This window comes from Sciurus vulgaris, assembly GCF_902686455.1.
Source record: "Sciurus vulgaris genome assembly, chromosome: 5".
NCBI lineage: Eukaryota > Metazoa > Chordata > Mammalia > Rodentia > Sciuridae > Sciurus > Sciurus vulgaris.
Genome location: NC_136465.1, coordinates 83,621,077 through 83,638,463, shown reverse-complemented (window position 1 = coordinate 83,638,463; position 17,387 = coordinate 83,621,077). Strand labels below are relative to the sequence as shown.

General features: G+C 40.2%; 2 protein-coding genes and 1 long non-coding RNA gene across 3 annotated transcripts; 2 read left to right on the top strand and 1 right to left on the bottom strand.

Annotated features, from left to right (window-relative positions):
• Positions 1-188: 188 nt before the first annotated feature.
• Positions 189-1,334, top strand: LOC306661389. Its single transcript, XR_013763869.1, has 2 exons — positions 189-1,199; positions 1,288-1,334. It is a non-coding gene; the product is annotated as an uncharacterized lncRNA (long non-coding RNA).
• A 7,467-nt stretch (positions 1,335-8,801) lies between these two features.
• H2AJ (H2A.J histone) lies at positions 8,802-9,470 on the bottom strand. Its single transcript, XM_079141552.1, is given in 3 exon segments — positions 8,802-8,993; positions 8,996-9,293; positions 9,296-9,470. Coding segments are annotated over 3 exon segments (414 nt in total). The 5' UTR covers positions 9,365-9,470; the 3' UTR covers positions 8,802-8,946.
• Positions 9,471-11,762: 2,292 nt separating this feature from the next.
• H4C16 (H4 histone 16) lies at positions 11,763-14,157 on the top strand. The gene has a single exon (XM_079141131.1). The coding sequence runs from the start codon at positions 11,776-11,778 to the stop codon at positions 12,085-12,087; it is 312 nt and encodes a 103-aa protein (XP_078997257.1). The 5' UTR covers positions 11,763-11,775; the 3' UTR covers positions 12,088-14,157.
• Positions 14,158-17,387: the final 3,230 nt, after the last annotated feature.

Here is a 17,387-nt window from a genome sequence, read left to right as displayed (position 1 = left end):
ACATCACCCACAAAAGAAAAGGCCGTACATAGTATTTCTATAAAGGCTGAACTTTTTTTTCTGGGAGTGAAAAGGTACTGTACCTAGCAATTTACTGCAGAGAAAATCATACCTTAAAAAATGCTCATAGGCTTTCTTAATTGAGAAGGGAAGTAAAATACAAGCCAAGTACAAATCCAATATTTCCCAAGATTGTTTTTATTATAGAACAACACAGATCAAAGGCAGAGGTATTTTAAAATCCACATTTGTACTCAAAAGTTTTTCATGAGATATATGTCCATTTTTTAAAAAAAGAAGAACATGAAAATACCACACCTAAGAAGAAAAACTAGTAGGACATCAGTTATGTAAATAGAAGCATTGTGGTTAGGGGAATTTTTAATTTTTGTTTCTACTAAGAATAGAACAAGAATCAACAAATTTTCTCTGAAAGATCAGATGGTAAATATTTTGGACTTTGCCAGTTAGAGTGTCTGTCACTACCCTGCTTCCATTGCAAGAAACCAGTATTGCAGCCAGATGGTGTGCTTTATTCCTTATCTTCATGGCAAAACATCTTTCCTCTTGTAATGCCCCTGTGTCCTCTACTGAGAACACATCATGCTTACTATAATGCAAAAATGCCTGAAGGAACTTCACATGTTATCTCAGAGGGTTCTGAGGCTTCAATCTGGAGCCCAGAGGTAATAAATTCAATGACTGGCATACAGAAACATATGAACAGTAGCACAAAGGAACAATTCAGAGTTCTTCACCTCCACTCTTACAACCTACTTATAAACTTCTTACCAAAGATTCCTTCAGCAAAAACAAAATGAATATTTTTTAAACGAGATTAACATTTGCATACTGGCTTGATGGAGGTTTTGTGTGAGTTTTTGGGTGTGGGGGGGTGCTGGGGATCAATTCCAGGACTTCACACATGCTAGGGGAGTTCTCTACCACTAAGCTACACCCCCAGCCATTTTTATTTCATTTCATTTTGAAATTAGAGTCTAAATTGCCCAGGCTAGCTTTGAACTTGTGATCCTCCTGCCTCAGCACCCTGAGCAGCTGTGATTATAGGCATGTACCACCACACTGGGCAAACTTTTTTTAAGCTGCATGTAGGGGCTTAAGTACTGCTAGCTTATGTCTACTAGCCCAATAATACAAACTCTTTTCGTGTCACTTTTCTTCTCAAAAAGTCTCAAGAGGTGGGCTGGGGAGATAGCTCAGCTGGTAGAGTGCTTGCCTCACAAGCACAAGGCCCTGAGTTCAATTCCCAGTACCGCAAAAAAAGAGAACCCCAATTGACTGGCAGACTTCATGTTATAAGTTTGTTCAACAGGGGGGAAAAAAAAAAAAAAACAAGGAAGTAAGAAAAAAAAAAAAAAATGCTCCAAGAAATGAGGCAATGGTACTCGGCAAATCAATCTACGCTACGTTTCCCAGCCTTCCCTGCAGCTAGATTAGATTAAGCTTGGGTCAGTCAATAGGCTGAAGTAAAGAGGAACTGATGTGAGTTCTATGTGTTTCCATTCCCTGTAGCTGGAAGAGGCAGGAGGTAGTTTTGTATGGCTGGTGAGTGGTGCACAGAAAGAATGGCAGAACAGGCTGGAAACTATATATGTATTCATTGTTTGACTGCTCTTGTGGAAGTTTCAGGAACACAGGGATTCCATCTGTCCTGTTTGTTCTTGTGAGGACACAATGTACATCAAGGGTTTTGTGAGGAGCTGTGTCATGCTATGAAAGGTCTAGCAACATTCTTCCCCCATGGCAGGGGTGACCATATTATATTCAGACGACTTAGAAGTCAGCCCCTCTAATTCCCTTCTTTACATTTTTCCACCCCTCTCCATAGAGCCCAGAAGGCTAAATTATAGTGATAACATCAATGGGCTTTCTTGTCATTTGTCTCCCATTTCAGCTGTGGATGGGAAGCAGAATGCAAGAAGGAAGGAAAGTGAGGTCATGGTCACGGTACTTAACACACAGATTTAAATACATACAACTGCATAAGTACATATGAATGTAAATATAAAGCATGATTTCTTGTTAGGAGTAAATGGAATACAATGTTAAAGAAACCAGAAAAATCTTATCTTCTATGAAAGCACACACAAAAAGATAAATTCAAGATAGAATGTTCCTTGATGAATATGAAAACTGGGGATGTCAGAGAAGTTGGATATTTAAAGTATGTAAATGTGGTACTAAAATAGACAGTAGCTCACTCTTGCATGGTACTTGAACACTGCCAACATTTGCTTTGAGATGTCTTGGTCTACTTCCACTGCTGAGAAATTCCTTTTCTGGATTTCACATTATTTCTTTAACTACTAAGAAAGGAAAAGCAGCCCATGACAGATAGCAGCTGGCCTGGACAATCAACCAGGCCTTTGTGTTGCTAGGAGCTGGCTCAGCATAACTACACTGTGATGTTCTACAGAACATAAACAATTTTATAGAATACCAACACCAGACACGTCCACTAAGTGACCTTGAAAAATCAAAACAAAAACAAGACCACACTATAACCATGTCTGAACATAAAAAAGGTGAGAATTGTCCCAACCACAAAAATGACCAAAGCACCTTCTGTGCTGGGATGCATAAACATATTTATTAATTACAGCTTAGCTTCACTTCATTCCATACAATACAACTTTCCCCACACCCTACTTCCTGACAGCAGGCAATCCTGAGCAGTCTCCAAATCAACCAACCCAAATCCATATCCTAGAATAATCCTAACATTCTCTCACTCAGACACCCCACATTTCTCTATAGTGTGTGTTTTCCCTTGCTACAAAGAGCAATAAACCCACGTTTTCAACTACAGGTGTGTTCCCAGTAACCTTTGGCTGGAAGACATAGACAAATAATAGGTTCAGCTAATGTACTTCTTCCTTGAACCAATGTGTGCACTTAAGACTACTTACTCATCTAAATGAGGTGCACCTGCTCATGGCTGGAAGGTAAGTTCATTGTGTATTGGTTAAAGCACTTCAGTGTTGTTTTTTTCCCTTTGGAAGAATAGCTCTTGGATTTTTTTCCCCCCAGTACTGGGGATCCAACCCAGGTCCTCTTGCATGTTAGGCAAATGCTTTACCACTTAGCTACAGCTCCCAGTCCAGATTATTTTTTAAATTATTTAATCAGATTTGCATTCTTTGTAAAATCACTTTTAGTCCCTACTTCAACAGCTAATATTTAGTGATGTCTATAGGAAGGAACATCTTTAGGGAAAAAAAGATGGATATAGGTTTAAAAAATCCATTTGTAATCCATCTCCAAGAGCTGAGGAGTTCAGAAGGCCTCTAGAACTTGGGACAAATTTTGCTTTGGGCCCCATTTCCAAACCTGATATAAAACAAACAAACAAAACCTTCTTCTCGAGTCCTGTCTTTCTGCCTCTGAGAACTGATCTATTTAGTTTTGTCTGCCTGGACCTGTGATTGATGCTGACTGCCTTGGTCCAGCTCTGGGGGTTAGAAGTTATGCATCTTTGCTGAACATGGCATTTTTCCCATTCACCACAATCTAAAACGGCACCTCTTCCAGGCCAATGCATTTATTTCTTTTATGTTTTCTCACTATGATGCTAATTTGTACACTTATCTAATAGTTGCAATTTGATGAGAGATATGGTGAATTTGTAGTGACTGCTTAAGAAAAAAATAGTTCATTTGAGAAGTACTTTGAAACAGAAAGTGAATAAACCTCCATGAACAGATTGCTTTTTTGTTTTGTTTGTCAAAAAGAAAGGTAATTTTGTTGAGGGTAGGGATCAATCTAGACTCCAAATTACTAGCCAAATGTGCTATAATTCTCTTTCATGTATGTATATGTCAAAATCTGATTTTCCACATCTAAACTCTCTTTCCTTTCCTTGTAGAGAGAACAAAATACTGCCTTGTAGTGATAATTTCATGTCTGCCTGAGGCTGGTATAATTCCTCCTCCTCCTTCTCCACTTCCCCTCCCCCTCCCCTAGCCCCTCCTTTTTCTGTGTGTACAGGGGCATGTGTGTTGTTCCTCTTGTTCTCCATTTCCCTCTCTCAGGAAGCTAAACATTTACCTTATTTTAAAAAACAAAGGGTTGTTCATGTTCTAAACATTCTAAAATGCTTACATTGTTTTTATGAATTAGTAAGTTACCAACCTTTAAAATTCCCTTAAAATAAAAACATAAGTAAAAATCACATTCAACTGAATAGAATAATAAAGGACATCTTTCTCAAGTGTTCTTACCAATATTCTTTTTGACTATGTATTTATTTTTGGTGCTGTGTATTGAACCCAGGGCTTTGCACATGCTAGGCAAGAGTTCTACCTCCGAGCTACACCCTCAGTTCCCCTTGACTTTTTTAAAAGATCTTTTCACATGTCACTGTTGCCATGCGTCCTTCACATTTCTGTATGTAATATAAAAATGTAAAGGGTAAAAAATGCATCTCTCCAATCCAATTCCATTAGTAAAGTGAGTCAGCCAGTTCATCAGCATGTTCTATGTGTGGAAAACTTTAAAATTTTCTCATCATACAGCAGGGTGGAAGCACTAGGGGGTATCATGGAGTTCAACAATTCAAATTATGAGAAAACAGCTCTTATATCTTGCCATTTTCTGTCCTGGTGTCAGCCATGTCTTCTCCCCTTCCTTCCCCTGCCAATCCACTAAATCTTTCAGATCCCAAACCCCCTGTTGGCTGTGGCTATTTTCCATACATTCATTTATACATCTGTGCATTCTCCCTCAATGATTTATCCACTCTGGCCATTTTTAGTCAATTTTATTCTTAGATTTAAATTCAAATTCAGCTACTAGCTGTGGTAGAGCTTAATACAAGAGCACTTGTCTACCACGTGCAAGACCCTAGATTTAAACCCCAGCAAGATGCACACACAAAATCCAAGTGCCAGTATTGGATTTTGACCCTGCAACTTTGTGCATGGCCACTTCTCAGGTTAACTTACACCTAGATCTAGGTGCTACTCTCCCCACCTGCTAGTGTTCCTACCAGGCTAACACAGGCACCTCTGTTCCCTGTTCCAGAAACACCCCAAGTGACTCCCTCTCTTTATGTGTAGACTATTATATCACTACATTTGGGGGGGGGGGGTACTGGGGTATTGAACTCAGGGGCACCTGACCACTGAGTCACATCCCCAGTCCTATTTTGTATATTATTTAGAGACAGGGTCTCACTGAGTTGCTTAGCACCTCACTTTTGCTGAGGCTAGCTGAACTCTCAATCCTCCTGTTTCTGCCTTCTGAGCCACTGGGATTGCAGATGGCACCACCCCACCAGGATCACTGCATTCTTTCTGAGTACGTGTTTCTACGACAGACAGTAAGTTTCTTGAAAGATGATTACCAATCATGGACGTAACACATTAATATTACTCAATAAACTGTTGAACAGTTTACATTTTTAATCTGAATAGGTGCATTTAATAAGCAAGTAACTCTAAACTAGTTTGTCTTTAGGGACAAAAATAAACAAATTCAGGTTCACAAGCTTTAACCATTCCTTTTTTTTTTTTTTCCTGTTATAAATTAAACTGTGGATGATCTGTAATTAGTACAATGGACACTAAAAATGTTTCATGGTTTGCTATCACGAAAGTCACAGGATTGCTAAATGTATGTTTAACTCGTTCCAGAGATTCCGTAAACACTGCTACTCATTTTCAAATCCAGTTTCACATGTAAAAAAGAATAGCTACTATGCATTTGGCACGTTTCTATATGGGATATTTAGTGCCCTTATTCATATATCTCACCAAATCCTTCCCAAATCCCATTGAAGTAACTGTTCATTATGCCCATTTTATAGATAAAACTAAGGTTTAAAAAGACTGAGTAATGTTTTCAAAGTCAAACAACTAGTAAAGGACAGAACAGATCTGAACCTAAGTCTCAATTCTAAAGAGCCTGAGTTCTTAAACACCATGATATCTGAATTTTCCACTATGGCAAGGGACTTTGGGAAGAGTTTGCATTCAGTGTGCCAGTCATCACAAACTATGGGATAAACTAGACCTTTAGATTCTGGGCAGACAAAACTAAACTGGCCAGTTCTAAGGGACACAAAGTCAAGACTGGCTCTTCAGGAAAAACAAAGCTTAAATAAATCCTGGCCAAGTCACAACCTGCCACACTGAGTGGTTTGTCTGCAAGAAGGACTATGTGAGCAAATGAAAATATGCATTGTATACCTATTAAAAACCTGAATCCAATCCCCACCAGTTTATGTTCTAAGCCTTCTTTTTTATGGTCTCATGCTTGAAGAATTATTGCCTTTTAAATTAACCTCAAGAACTGCAGTTTCTCCAAGTAACACGAGCTGAATTGACTTTGCAAGGAGACATGACTTTTTAGCTACTAGTAAATTGTTCAGGTTAAAAAAAAAAAAAAAAACTCTCAAAAACTGAAATGGTGAGGGGTTGGTTGAATTTTGAGGCTGAAAAGTTGTTATTTTGTATCTCATCTGTCCTGCTCTTTGGGTTATAGGGTTAGACAGACTATGAATCATCAGAGGCAAATGCAGAAGAGGTTTTTTTCTTAAAATGTCTTGATAACCCTTGTCCTTATTTCTTCATAATTTTGGTAAAAAATTCTAAGATGCCTCATATCAAATCTTTAGGAAATTACACTCGAATGTCAAAATATTTGATACACATTTATATATATTTACTGTCCAGTATCCATGGGGGATTACTTTCAGGACCTCCCTCAAATACCCAAATCTGCAGATCTTTAAGTCCCTTTAACATATGCACATCCTCCTGTGTATTTTAAAACATTTTAAGATTACTTATGATACCCAATACGAGTTACATTGTTTAGCGAGTAACGATAAGAAAAATGTCTATATGTTCCATAGTTGTTTTTTTCTAAATATTTAAAAATCATCAGGTGACTGAATCAATAAATGTGGAACCCATCCATGGATACAGAGTTGATTGTGTGTGTGTGTGTGTGTGTGTATATAAGTATAAAATTACATAATTTTTTTTGCTTCACTGCCCCCAAGTGGTATCACTGAGAACTAATTCTGACAATTGAGTTTTTTTTTTTTTTTTAATACTATTAATATGCTTACCTATAACTTATTCTGTAAGTGTAAACCCATCTTTATAGGAAATGGCACTTCTTTCACGTTAAGTAACTAATATGTAGCACATAGTAAGTAAATGGTCTCGATCCTCAAAACATTTTATATATGAGGAAATCTTTTGAAAGGAAGATAAGGAGTGGAGTCAACAGCTGGAAATCCTGGAGCTACTCATGGTGCTACTGGGGTCTATGCTTCTTAGGCATTAGGAAGCAATAATCTGCCTCTTAATACGTACATGTGAACTGATCTTCGTACAACTGAAAGATGACCACAGGGGAAAAGTAATCCCAAAATCCACTCAACAGCAAAAAACACAAGTACTAACTGAAGCTCATCTATAATATTATTTATTTGTTTCTTGTCCTTAGGAACCGAAAGGGGAAAAAAAAAAAAAAAAAAAAGAACTGAGTTCCAAGAGTGTAGAAGTCTGTGGCCTCATTCACAGCTATACCCTTATTTCTTAGTACACAGCATGGCAGAGTGTTCAATAAGCATGGATGAAACAGTCCATGAGGGAAAATGGACCAGTCACTGCTAGACCATTTCTTACTACCCACGTCCGGAGGACAACTTCAACTCTGACTCACAGAAAAGTTGAATCTGTAAATGTGAAATCTAAACTGGGACCTTTTTTGTGGGCTCTATGGGCCAGGATGGAGCTTGCTTAGAAGGACGAAATGGAAGGGTCAATCAAGGGCAGAACAAGATTACTAATGTTAAACTTTTAAGTGTTGAGTCTCACCCTGAAATGTTTTTTCCCTATATTTAAGTACTGTGGTCTTACCTTTCCTTGCATATTTATGAAAGCAATGTTGTGCCTGTAAGAATCACAATTCCTACAGGCATTACTGGAATGGGGTCATTATTTCAAGGAGAACATAAGGAATTTCAAGAAAGTTATTTGTTGAGTATGTGTAATCCTTAAAAGCAAGGGTTTTGTTTGGTTTTGTTGTTAAGCAAGTCAAGTCATTTCCAAGAGCATGACATGATGGAGACAAGACCATTAAGAAGCCAACACTTGAGAAAATAATTTTAAAAGCTTGTAAGCATTCATAAATCCAGATTAAAGATTCCACTGTTATGCAACGTGTCAGGAAAACATTTCCACCCTCATGACTCATACTTCTGTGTTACAAAAATTACTGAATGTTTCCTTCATTTTAAAGAAATGAGAACATAAGGGTGCTAGGTTAAGATAGCTGACATCCAGAACGTGAAAACACAAGAGCTATTAGGCTAGAAAGAATCTTAAATTGATATCGTGTCACTGGGGGCCACACTTCAAAGAGGGGAAATTACTCCACCTTTTGCAAAGTATGTCCAGAGACAACTTCCTAACCCAAACCACTTCAGCCCCATGGTTCTCCTTATGGCTTAGTCTTGACAGCTCACAAAAGGCAGAAGCCTTGGAAACACGAAGTAAAATAATTTCTAAGTAGGCCGCACCGCACCTAGCCAGGTCTCCAGTGCCTTAATGCAAGTAGGGAGTTCCCAACCCTGCCATCTACAGACCATCTTGGTCTCCCTCACCCTTCCTCAACGCTTCAAGGGGGATCTACTTGCGGATCATAGCGTCCGGAGGGACTCGAGCTGACCGACCATTACCTGCTCCAGAGGGTTCCGGTCGCGCCCCCACCCCCTACCCCGGGTCATCCGGTAGGTCCCGCGACTACACAGCTCTCTCGACTACTCGATTTTCACCGACTTTATTGGCTCCCGACTCCGGCGGGCTCCTCACTGCCCATCTCCCCGCTAGATCGTACTGGCCCTCCACGACATTCAGCACAATCAAAACCACTGCGGGACCGCTTTGGAAAGAGCCTTTGCTGGGGAAGTCATCTTTCCCGTGGTGGCGTCAGGGTCACTTGCTCTTCACCTTCTGACTCTCAGTCTTCTTGGGCAGCAACACAGCCTGGATGTTGGGCAGGACGCCGCCCTGAGCGATGGTCACTTTCCCCAGCAGCTTGTTTAGCTCCTCGTCGTTGCGGATGGCGAGCTGCAGGTGGCGAGGGATTATCCTAGTCTTCTTGTTGTCGCGCGCAGCGTTGCCAGCCAACTCCAGGATCTCGGCCGTCAGGTACTCCAGCACCGCCGCCAGGTACACCGGGGCCCCAGCGCCTACTCGCTCCGCGTAGTTACCTTTGCGCAGGAGTCTGTGCACTCGGCCCACCGGGAAACTGCAGGCCCCGCGCGGGAAGAGCGGGACTTGGCTTTTGCCCGCACTTTCCCACCCTGCTTTCCACGACCGGACATGTTCACTTCTCGCCTGAAGCTCCAGTGAGGGAAACACCAGCAGGGTCGGTATGGAAATGCAGCCTACCACACCGAACTGCCTCTAGAAACTCCTGGTGGCCACTAGGCAGCGCCTCCCCATTGGGCGTCGCAACTTCCGCGGCTCCGTTGGCCAATGACAGACCGAGTCCGCCCCCAACTAGCGCACCAGCAAAGGAAACGCCTGTGCCGACTCCCTCCAATCAAAAGCGCAAATTCCTGGTCCTCGTTTACATAGCAGCTCCGACGAATACCCCTGGGCCTGATTGCTTCGCAGTGGCGGCCCTGAGGGTATTTAGTGGATGCTGGTTTTCAACATCCACGCTTGCTCCCAGGAAAAGAAACTCTTAAGAATTGAGACTACTCAATTGGAAACAGAATAATCCGGAAGGATAGCTGTTCTGTCCACAAGTACGAAAAGCTCAATCAAGAGGTACCCCTAGCAATTAATGTCACTCCTTGTACAGAAGTTCCAGTGTTCTCTAGGTGAATTTTCTCTTCTAATACAGCATCTTGTCATCTGACTACAAAGCCCGCGCTTGTGAAAAACACTGCTCCTGCAGCGAAATCACAGCTTCTAGCCGAATTCTGCCCGCCTAGTACGGAGTAGATTGCCTCTTCCTTTATACAGGCACCATGCCTCCTATTACCCAAAAGTCTGAGGAGCTGGCTTCAGAAGAGGCTTTATAGGTGGTTGGACATATGAACCTTCCTTACTAGACCAGTGGACACTGGTTTTCCTTCAAAGATCTGTCGCTCACAGGCCATCAGTCTTTCCCTTCTGAGACTCTGAAACTAGAGTGGCAGGTTAGACAGAAATGCTTTCTACACTGATGGGATGGGACAAGAGCCACTGAATTCCATGGGAGAGACTGCAGGCAGAGTTTGGTTACTGAGGTTGAAAGTCTTGTCCTTAGCTTGCTTTCTGTAGGTCATAACCCCTGGACTCATGTTCTCACAATGACTTTGAGGACTCTGATCTTCTTGATGAGCCAAGGGACTAAAGGAAGAATGGCAGCAACTTACTCTTATATACCCAATCTCATTTGAAACAAAGTGAGGGTGTTTGTTTTTTTTTTTTTTCTTTTTTTTTTTCTTCTCATTACAAATTACTTTCTACTAATTATTAAGTTAGTTTCATTTACCTTAACACTTGTCACAGTTTTATAATTACATGGCTTTATGATGTCATATTAAACATTTGCTTATTAAAATAAAATTTATGTGGGTTTTTAGCATCCATTTAAAAGTGAAACAAATTTGACTACTCATTGTCCTACTAAAGATTTTTATTTCATTGAAATAATGTTTATATATATTTATGTATATGTACCTTACTGGTAAGCACAATGGTTTTGAAGCTGAGAAGCTGTATATTGTCATAGCTGAGGCCATCATCATGCACCAGACTGTGACCTCCAAATTCTGGCTTTACTACTTATCAGATAATAATTATTTAAGCTCTATACCTATCTCAAAGTGTTTTGAAGATTAAATACATCAGTAAACATCCAATAACTGTTAGATATGCTAAGTAAAAGCACATACAAATCTGATGCAGATTTAACAAAATGTTCCTGGAATGAGTTCTGTAAACTGGTTTAAATTTTTGCCTATATCATGGGAAATTTTTAACAGAATTTTTAAAATTATTGTGGACATTCTTTTTCTTTTATTCTAAGAAGAGAATTCTAATTTGAGTCAAGGATTTACAATCACGTTTGTGAAGTTTGATCACAGGACTTTTTTTTTTTTTTTTTTCCCCAATCATGCAGGCCGTGTTCCCAAGGTTCTTTTAATTCATCTTTTAAAGAGAGAACCATTAAAATATTTCCACTTCACCTACTAGCTATTTTAAAAAAGACTCACAAATGAATATCTGTAAAGTAACTGCTACAAGATGTAAAGTGTTTCTAGTTTTTATTTATTTTCACTAGTTCAGAAATGGTATCACAAGCATTCCATTTAAAAAACACAAACAAATAAACAACAATTCTTCGGAATTGAGAGGAAGGGAGAGTCAGAGGGTTACAGAACAAGCATAGAATCCCGTTTGCTTTTTACTTAAGTTGTGAGAAAGGGCAATATAAATTCTATTATCTCGTATTTTTTAAACCTTCAAATATACCACTGTGAGTCCATCTTCAAATTGATGGCAAAATTTTGAAAAATATTTCCAAAAAAAAAAAAAAAAAAGAGGAAACAAAAAGAAATCGGCTTTATTTTGCTCACTTTTCTTAAATGGCAGTGATGTTAAAAAAAAAAAAAAAAACTCCAGAGGTGGGGCCTGGAGCTCCGCCCACTTCCCTGAGGTCTTCAAACAGGTCCGCTACAGGGAAATATAAGCCCTGATCCGAGGCTCTGCTGTACTCACTGCTGGTGCCGGTTACAAGATGTCTGGACGCGGAAAAGGAGGCAAAGGACTTGGGAAGGGAGGCGCCAAGCGCCACCGGAAGGTCTTGCGAGACAACATCCAGGGCATTACGAAGCCAGCTATTCGCCGCCTGGCCCGCCGTGGGGGCGTCAAGCGCATCTCTGGGCTCATCTACGAAGAGACCCGGGGAGTTCTCAAAGTTTTTTTGGAGAACGTGATCCGTGACGCGGTGACTTACACAGAGCATGCTAAGCGCAAGACAGTGACAGCCATGGACGTGGTCTACGCTCTGAAGCGCCAGGGCCGCACCCTCTACGGCTTCGGCGGTTGAGCTGTCTCCTCAGCGCCCCCTCCACACTCCAAAGGCCCTTTTCAGGGCCCCCAAAGCGTCAAGAAAAGAGCTGTAAACACCCCTGCAGACATCAGGTTGGGCACAGTAAAGCGGTGATTAGCTGTGGGACTTTGCTCTGGGATAGGCACGAGAGGAAAAGCATTAAGTCTCAGGGCTGGGGTCCCCTTTGTTCTGGATAGAGCCTGAGATGTGATTTCCAGTGGCCATAGTCAACAGTACGTAGATGTCTAGATTCTGTTAGACGAGTGTCTATGTCAGCAAACCCAAGTATTAAAAGCGGTCCACCTCTTCTATGCAGTCGTCCGCCCTCCCGGAGTATATATAGTAGTTGGTATGCAAATAAGGGTGGGCTGATTTGCCCTTCCCATTGGTTAGGAGAACCGGGCGTCAGAGGGGCGGTTCTTGGCGTTGTAACCCACTGGATAGGAGCAGGGGCGGGCGGTCGCAGTGTCTTACGGGAAGCCTGTTGGCTCAAGATGCAGCCTAGGTGTGGAGCGTTAGAGTCTTTCCGAGTGTGAATGCCACATTTCTTTGCTGTAGTGTAGAGATAGGTGACCTAGCACAGCTAGGTGTTGAAAGGTGACAAAGTGAGGGGGGAAACCCGAGGCCCGGCCAAAGTTCGCGATCCTTTGTACTTCCCATGGGCCAGCCGCATAAAGTCAGCTACGCAGAGCGGATGCGGGTGTTGCCGCATTTCTGGAGCGGGTGGGCACTACTTCTCCCCGGGGCAAGAGAAACCGGGTCTTTAACATCTACCTATCGCAAAGTTGCCAGGAGTCCGAGGCATCCTTGTACTAGTGGCTAGGCTAGCTCAGGAGATTGTCACACGCGACCCGTTGCCGATGGGAGATAAGCCCTGGCTTCCGAGTTAACTCCTTGTTAAGAGCCTCCCGCAATGCTCTAGAAGTGGAGGTGGAGAGAGCTGTGCAGTGGTGAGATCCTGCCCAGAGACCACGCGGTGCAGCCGGTAAAGGGGTGGCCTCTTGAGGCCGCTCTATCGAGGCTAGGAAAGTGCTGAACACCGAGAGACTTACAAACGTACGGGCCAGTAGGGGCCGCCAGTAAGGCGAGGAGGGAACTGAAGTCCGCCTGAGGGCCTCACTTAGCTGTTTGGTGATGAGACTTAGACCGCCCTCTAAATAACGGTGTGAGGGCTCAGCGATACTAAACTCCAGCTCTAGCATTTCTAAACATGCAGAAGGGCCACTTAGCTCCGCGGGAAGAGAGGATGGCCGGTTGCTACAAGACTTTCCCTGCCATCGTGGTATCTTATGTCTCATGTTAAGAACATCCTAGTCCTTGGGCATCAGATGTTCTCTAATCAAGGAAACATAACTGGTGTTCCCCCAGCAGGAGCCTGTTTTCACTAGTGATGGTTACATTGTTTTAAGTGCTTATTGTGTGCCAGGCACTTTGGAACACACTTATTCCGTTGCAAATTCATAAAGTATTTATTTTAATTACTGTTTTACAAATGAGGAAATGACTAAGGGAGTTAGAATTGGAGGCAAATTTGAACCCAGACCTGTTGGATTCCTCACCCCTTGCTCTTAACCTTTGTGTCTGCCAGAGAGGCTCCTCTGTCCCTGTTTGCTGACATTTCACTTTTAAGTATTTTCTCCTACTCCATAAAGATTCAGAGGTATATATGATGCTGTTAATTTTTTTTAATGCTCCATTAAGCTCCATCAAGTGAAAATTTGAATTACTTATAAAAAAAATAGAGTTAAACCGAGTTGCCCTCCATGTATTTCTATTATGTAAAAGATTACTAACATTGACGGTTGTTCTTTTCCTGGAGGCAATTTTTGGGTTATATTTTTGAATTCTTTAACCATTTTTATATTTGTCTAACTATCCTATTTTCTGAGTTAAATCTGGTCACTTTACATTTTCTTGTAAAGCCATGTTACCAAAATAGCATTTAAACAAGCACATAGTATTTTCTAAATTAAAAAAAAAAACCTTACCTTGTTCATTTCTTATTTTATTTCTGATATTTTTTAGAAATTTGCTTGAGCTGCTTCAAAAATTATCAGTTCTTTCAGAAACAGTAATTTATCCTCTGATTTTTTTCTTCTTTTTTTTTTTAAGTAATAGCATAATTTGCAAGTATTTATTCTGGTATAATTTGGCACCATCTAAACGTTAGAAATATTACAGTATTATAATTTATATAACCTTTATTTGAAGAGATTAAATTTTTAGGTAGTTGGATTATCTTCCTGTTTTGTCAGCATTAATTTCCAGTCATAAATTTGGACTAGAGAATGTGACCTATGCATTTTTTTCCTTTTGGATATTATTGAAGTTTTATTTGTGACCAATATTTGAAAATAGCTCATGAATCCTGGACAAAGAAGCACAGTATATACTTCAAAATATGGCATTGGATTTAGTATTGTTAATTATTATTTTAAATAAAAACCATATTTTTGTCTACTTGATGTATATTGTATCTGATAGTATTAGATTGTCTCCTGCTATTTTCGTCTTTATATATCCTCATTTTAAATCATTTATTTTATAGAATTTGTTAGGTAATATCTAAACTTCATGATTCTAATACCATAGTGTTAGGTCAGAAATTAGGCGACTGTAGAGGGCAGAGCTGAGCAGCTGGAACAAAGACCAGCCAGCCAAAGGTGACCAGAAAGTTCCCAACCGAGGTGGATGGAAAGTTCCACTGACCCTTCACACCCAACTGTCACTCAACAGGAGTTGAGTGGCCAGGGGCCACCGTGGAATTTTCTCTGGGTCCCTATACCCCCCGGGGGTCTGGAAATTTCGGCCAAGGGCCAAATTCCAATAAAGCTTGCTCTGGCCACTTTCTGTGCGATTTTATTTGGCCACTAACCGCGTCCTCCGAGCTTACACATAGGTTGTACCTTTTATCAATGTAAACAACTCTTTTTTTTTTTTTTTTTCAAGTATCAACTTGAATTCCTATTAGTTGTTTTTTGTTTATTTGTTGCTTTACCTCAGGTGCTGTTTGTCACCTGCAACCCTTAATATAAAACAGTGATGATCTAATTCAAATGCTTATCACTCCCAAATTTTAGCAAGTTTATTTTGATTATTTAGGATAATGTATAGAATATCTACATCTGTTAACTGATTAATGTGAAGAAAAATTTAAGGATTTAATGTTATACAAATAACATTAGAAAAGCAATTTATTTGACATGTCATTCATACCACATTTCTTGAATCTTTCCACCTTTCATTATAGTAGTGCTAGAGATACAATTGTGAACAAGGTATGATCTCTGTTTCAAGAATTTACAGTAACTAGGTCAGTGGTTCTAAGCTTTTTGTCATGAATTACTTTAAGAATCTGATGAAAGATTTCCATACCACTGCTTTCATCACACACACCCCAAAATGTTTTGCACACATTTTCAATTGCCTCAGGGGCCTCAAGTTAAGAAAACTTGACTGGTTTAATTTACAGTTTGCTGCATTATAAATACAATTGGTCCTGGAGCTAAAAAATTTGCATTTGAAACTTTTCTGATACTGCTATTTAAAACTGCTATTTTAAATTTAATAAATTATCAGAACATGATCATTATACTAAATTTTCGGGCATCTTATGGGCAAGCACCAGCTGGTAAATTTCACCAAGTGATGAGAGGAAAACACATAAAATCTACACTGAAAATGGGTAATATAGCAGAAGGGGCAAGCTGGCCAAATGTGGCATGAAGCCTCTTGTAAGAGCACTAATTACATTTACAAGGAAGACCTCTCATGAACCACTCATGAGACTATTAATACTATCTTATTGGCAGTGCCTCAGTTCTGCGGGGAACACGTTCAAACCATAGCAACCTGTACATTTCTCCTTCGCTTCTAGCACCATGTTAAGCTCTTCAGGTAGAGGGTGATGGAGCGATGTTGCAAGGATAGGGCTTCATTTCTTCTCTTTTATGGCACAGCTGCCAAGAGCATTCTTGGGCACTATGATGGTTAATTTTACGTGTCGATGAGACTGACCACAGGGTACCCATTATTTGGTCAGACATTATTCTGAATGTTTCTAGGAGGAAGTTTTTGGATGAAATTGACATCTGAATCATAGAATTGAATAAAGCAGATTGCCCTCCATAATCAGTGGGTTGCAGCCAATCAGTTGAACATATGAGTAGAGTAAAAAGACTAGCCTTCTCCAGGCAAGAGAAAATTCTCCAGCAGACTGCCGTAGGACTGAAATTGCACCCTCAGCTCTCCTGAGTCTCCAGCCAACTGACTCCCCCTGCATATTTTGTGCTTGTCAGCCTCAGTAATCATGTGAGCCAGTCCTTACGATAAATCTGTTATGTACACAGTATATTGGTTCTGCAGCTCTGAAGAACTCTGAGACAGAAACCCAGTAAGGTTTACCATCAGTTTCATTCATACATTGACAGGAGGCTTCTTGCTTACCAGTTCCTGAGGCTTCGAGGTTCCTTGCATGCCAACGCCTGATCCGGCAGCTGCATACCAGACCTAGTCCAGGGCAAACTCAAATGTTTTCATCATTGACTGGGCTGCAGGCATAACTTCTGATAGGCCTGACTTCATCATAAGGAAGGAGAGCGCTTTACAAGGGTATTCTTTCATTGGGTATTCCTTCTCAGTCCTAGGGTACTGTCTCTCAGTGTAATAGAGTTCTCTTTTATCCTCTCTAGTTAATTCCATTATCAATCAAATTAATAATATGATTTATATCTCCTGGCTAATATGGGAGTTACTGTCATATGTCTACTATTTTCTATTTGAAGGTTTTTTAAAAAGTCATACCAGTTTTTTGATCATCCATTACATATTTTACAAAAAACAAATGACTATTTTTCTTTGTCTACTTCTTGTACAGAGGGGTTCAAATTTATGACATCAGTCATGATTATATTGTATGTTTTACTAATACATTGAGAGAGCTAACAGTAATAGTCTACATCTTAAGAATATGCATATTACTTCCAAATATGTTGACTCATTTTTCAAGATAATACTGGTGAATATTTACACATGATTTGAATTTTCATAAGCTAATAAAATGCTTTAATAACAAATCAACCTAAACTTTTTTGGAAGTGACTTCTAAAGATTCTTGATCAGTGTAGTCCTTTGATGACTGTATAAGTTCATGCAGTAGATAATTTCTTTGCATAAAAATTTCAAGACTGCAATGATTTGTTTATTCTGTGATCTGTGACCTGATTCTGTGGAAAATTATATTCTTTTCTGACTTACCTTAAGTTTCAACCTGACTCTTCCTAGAACTCTTACCTTTT

Coding starts and splice junctions, on each gene's coding strand:
- H4C16 (XM_079141131.1), top strand. CDS start 11,776: ATGTCTGGACGCGGAAAAGGAGGCAAAGGACTTGGGAAGGGAGGCGCC.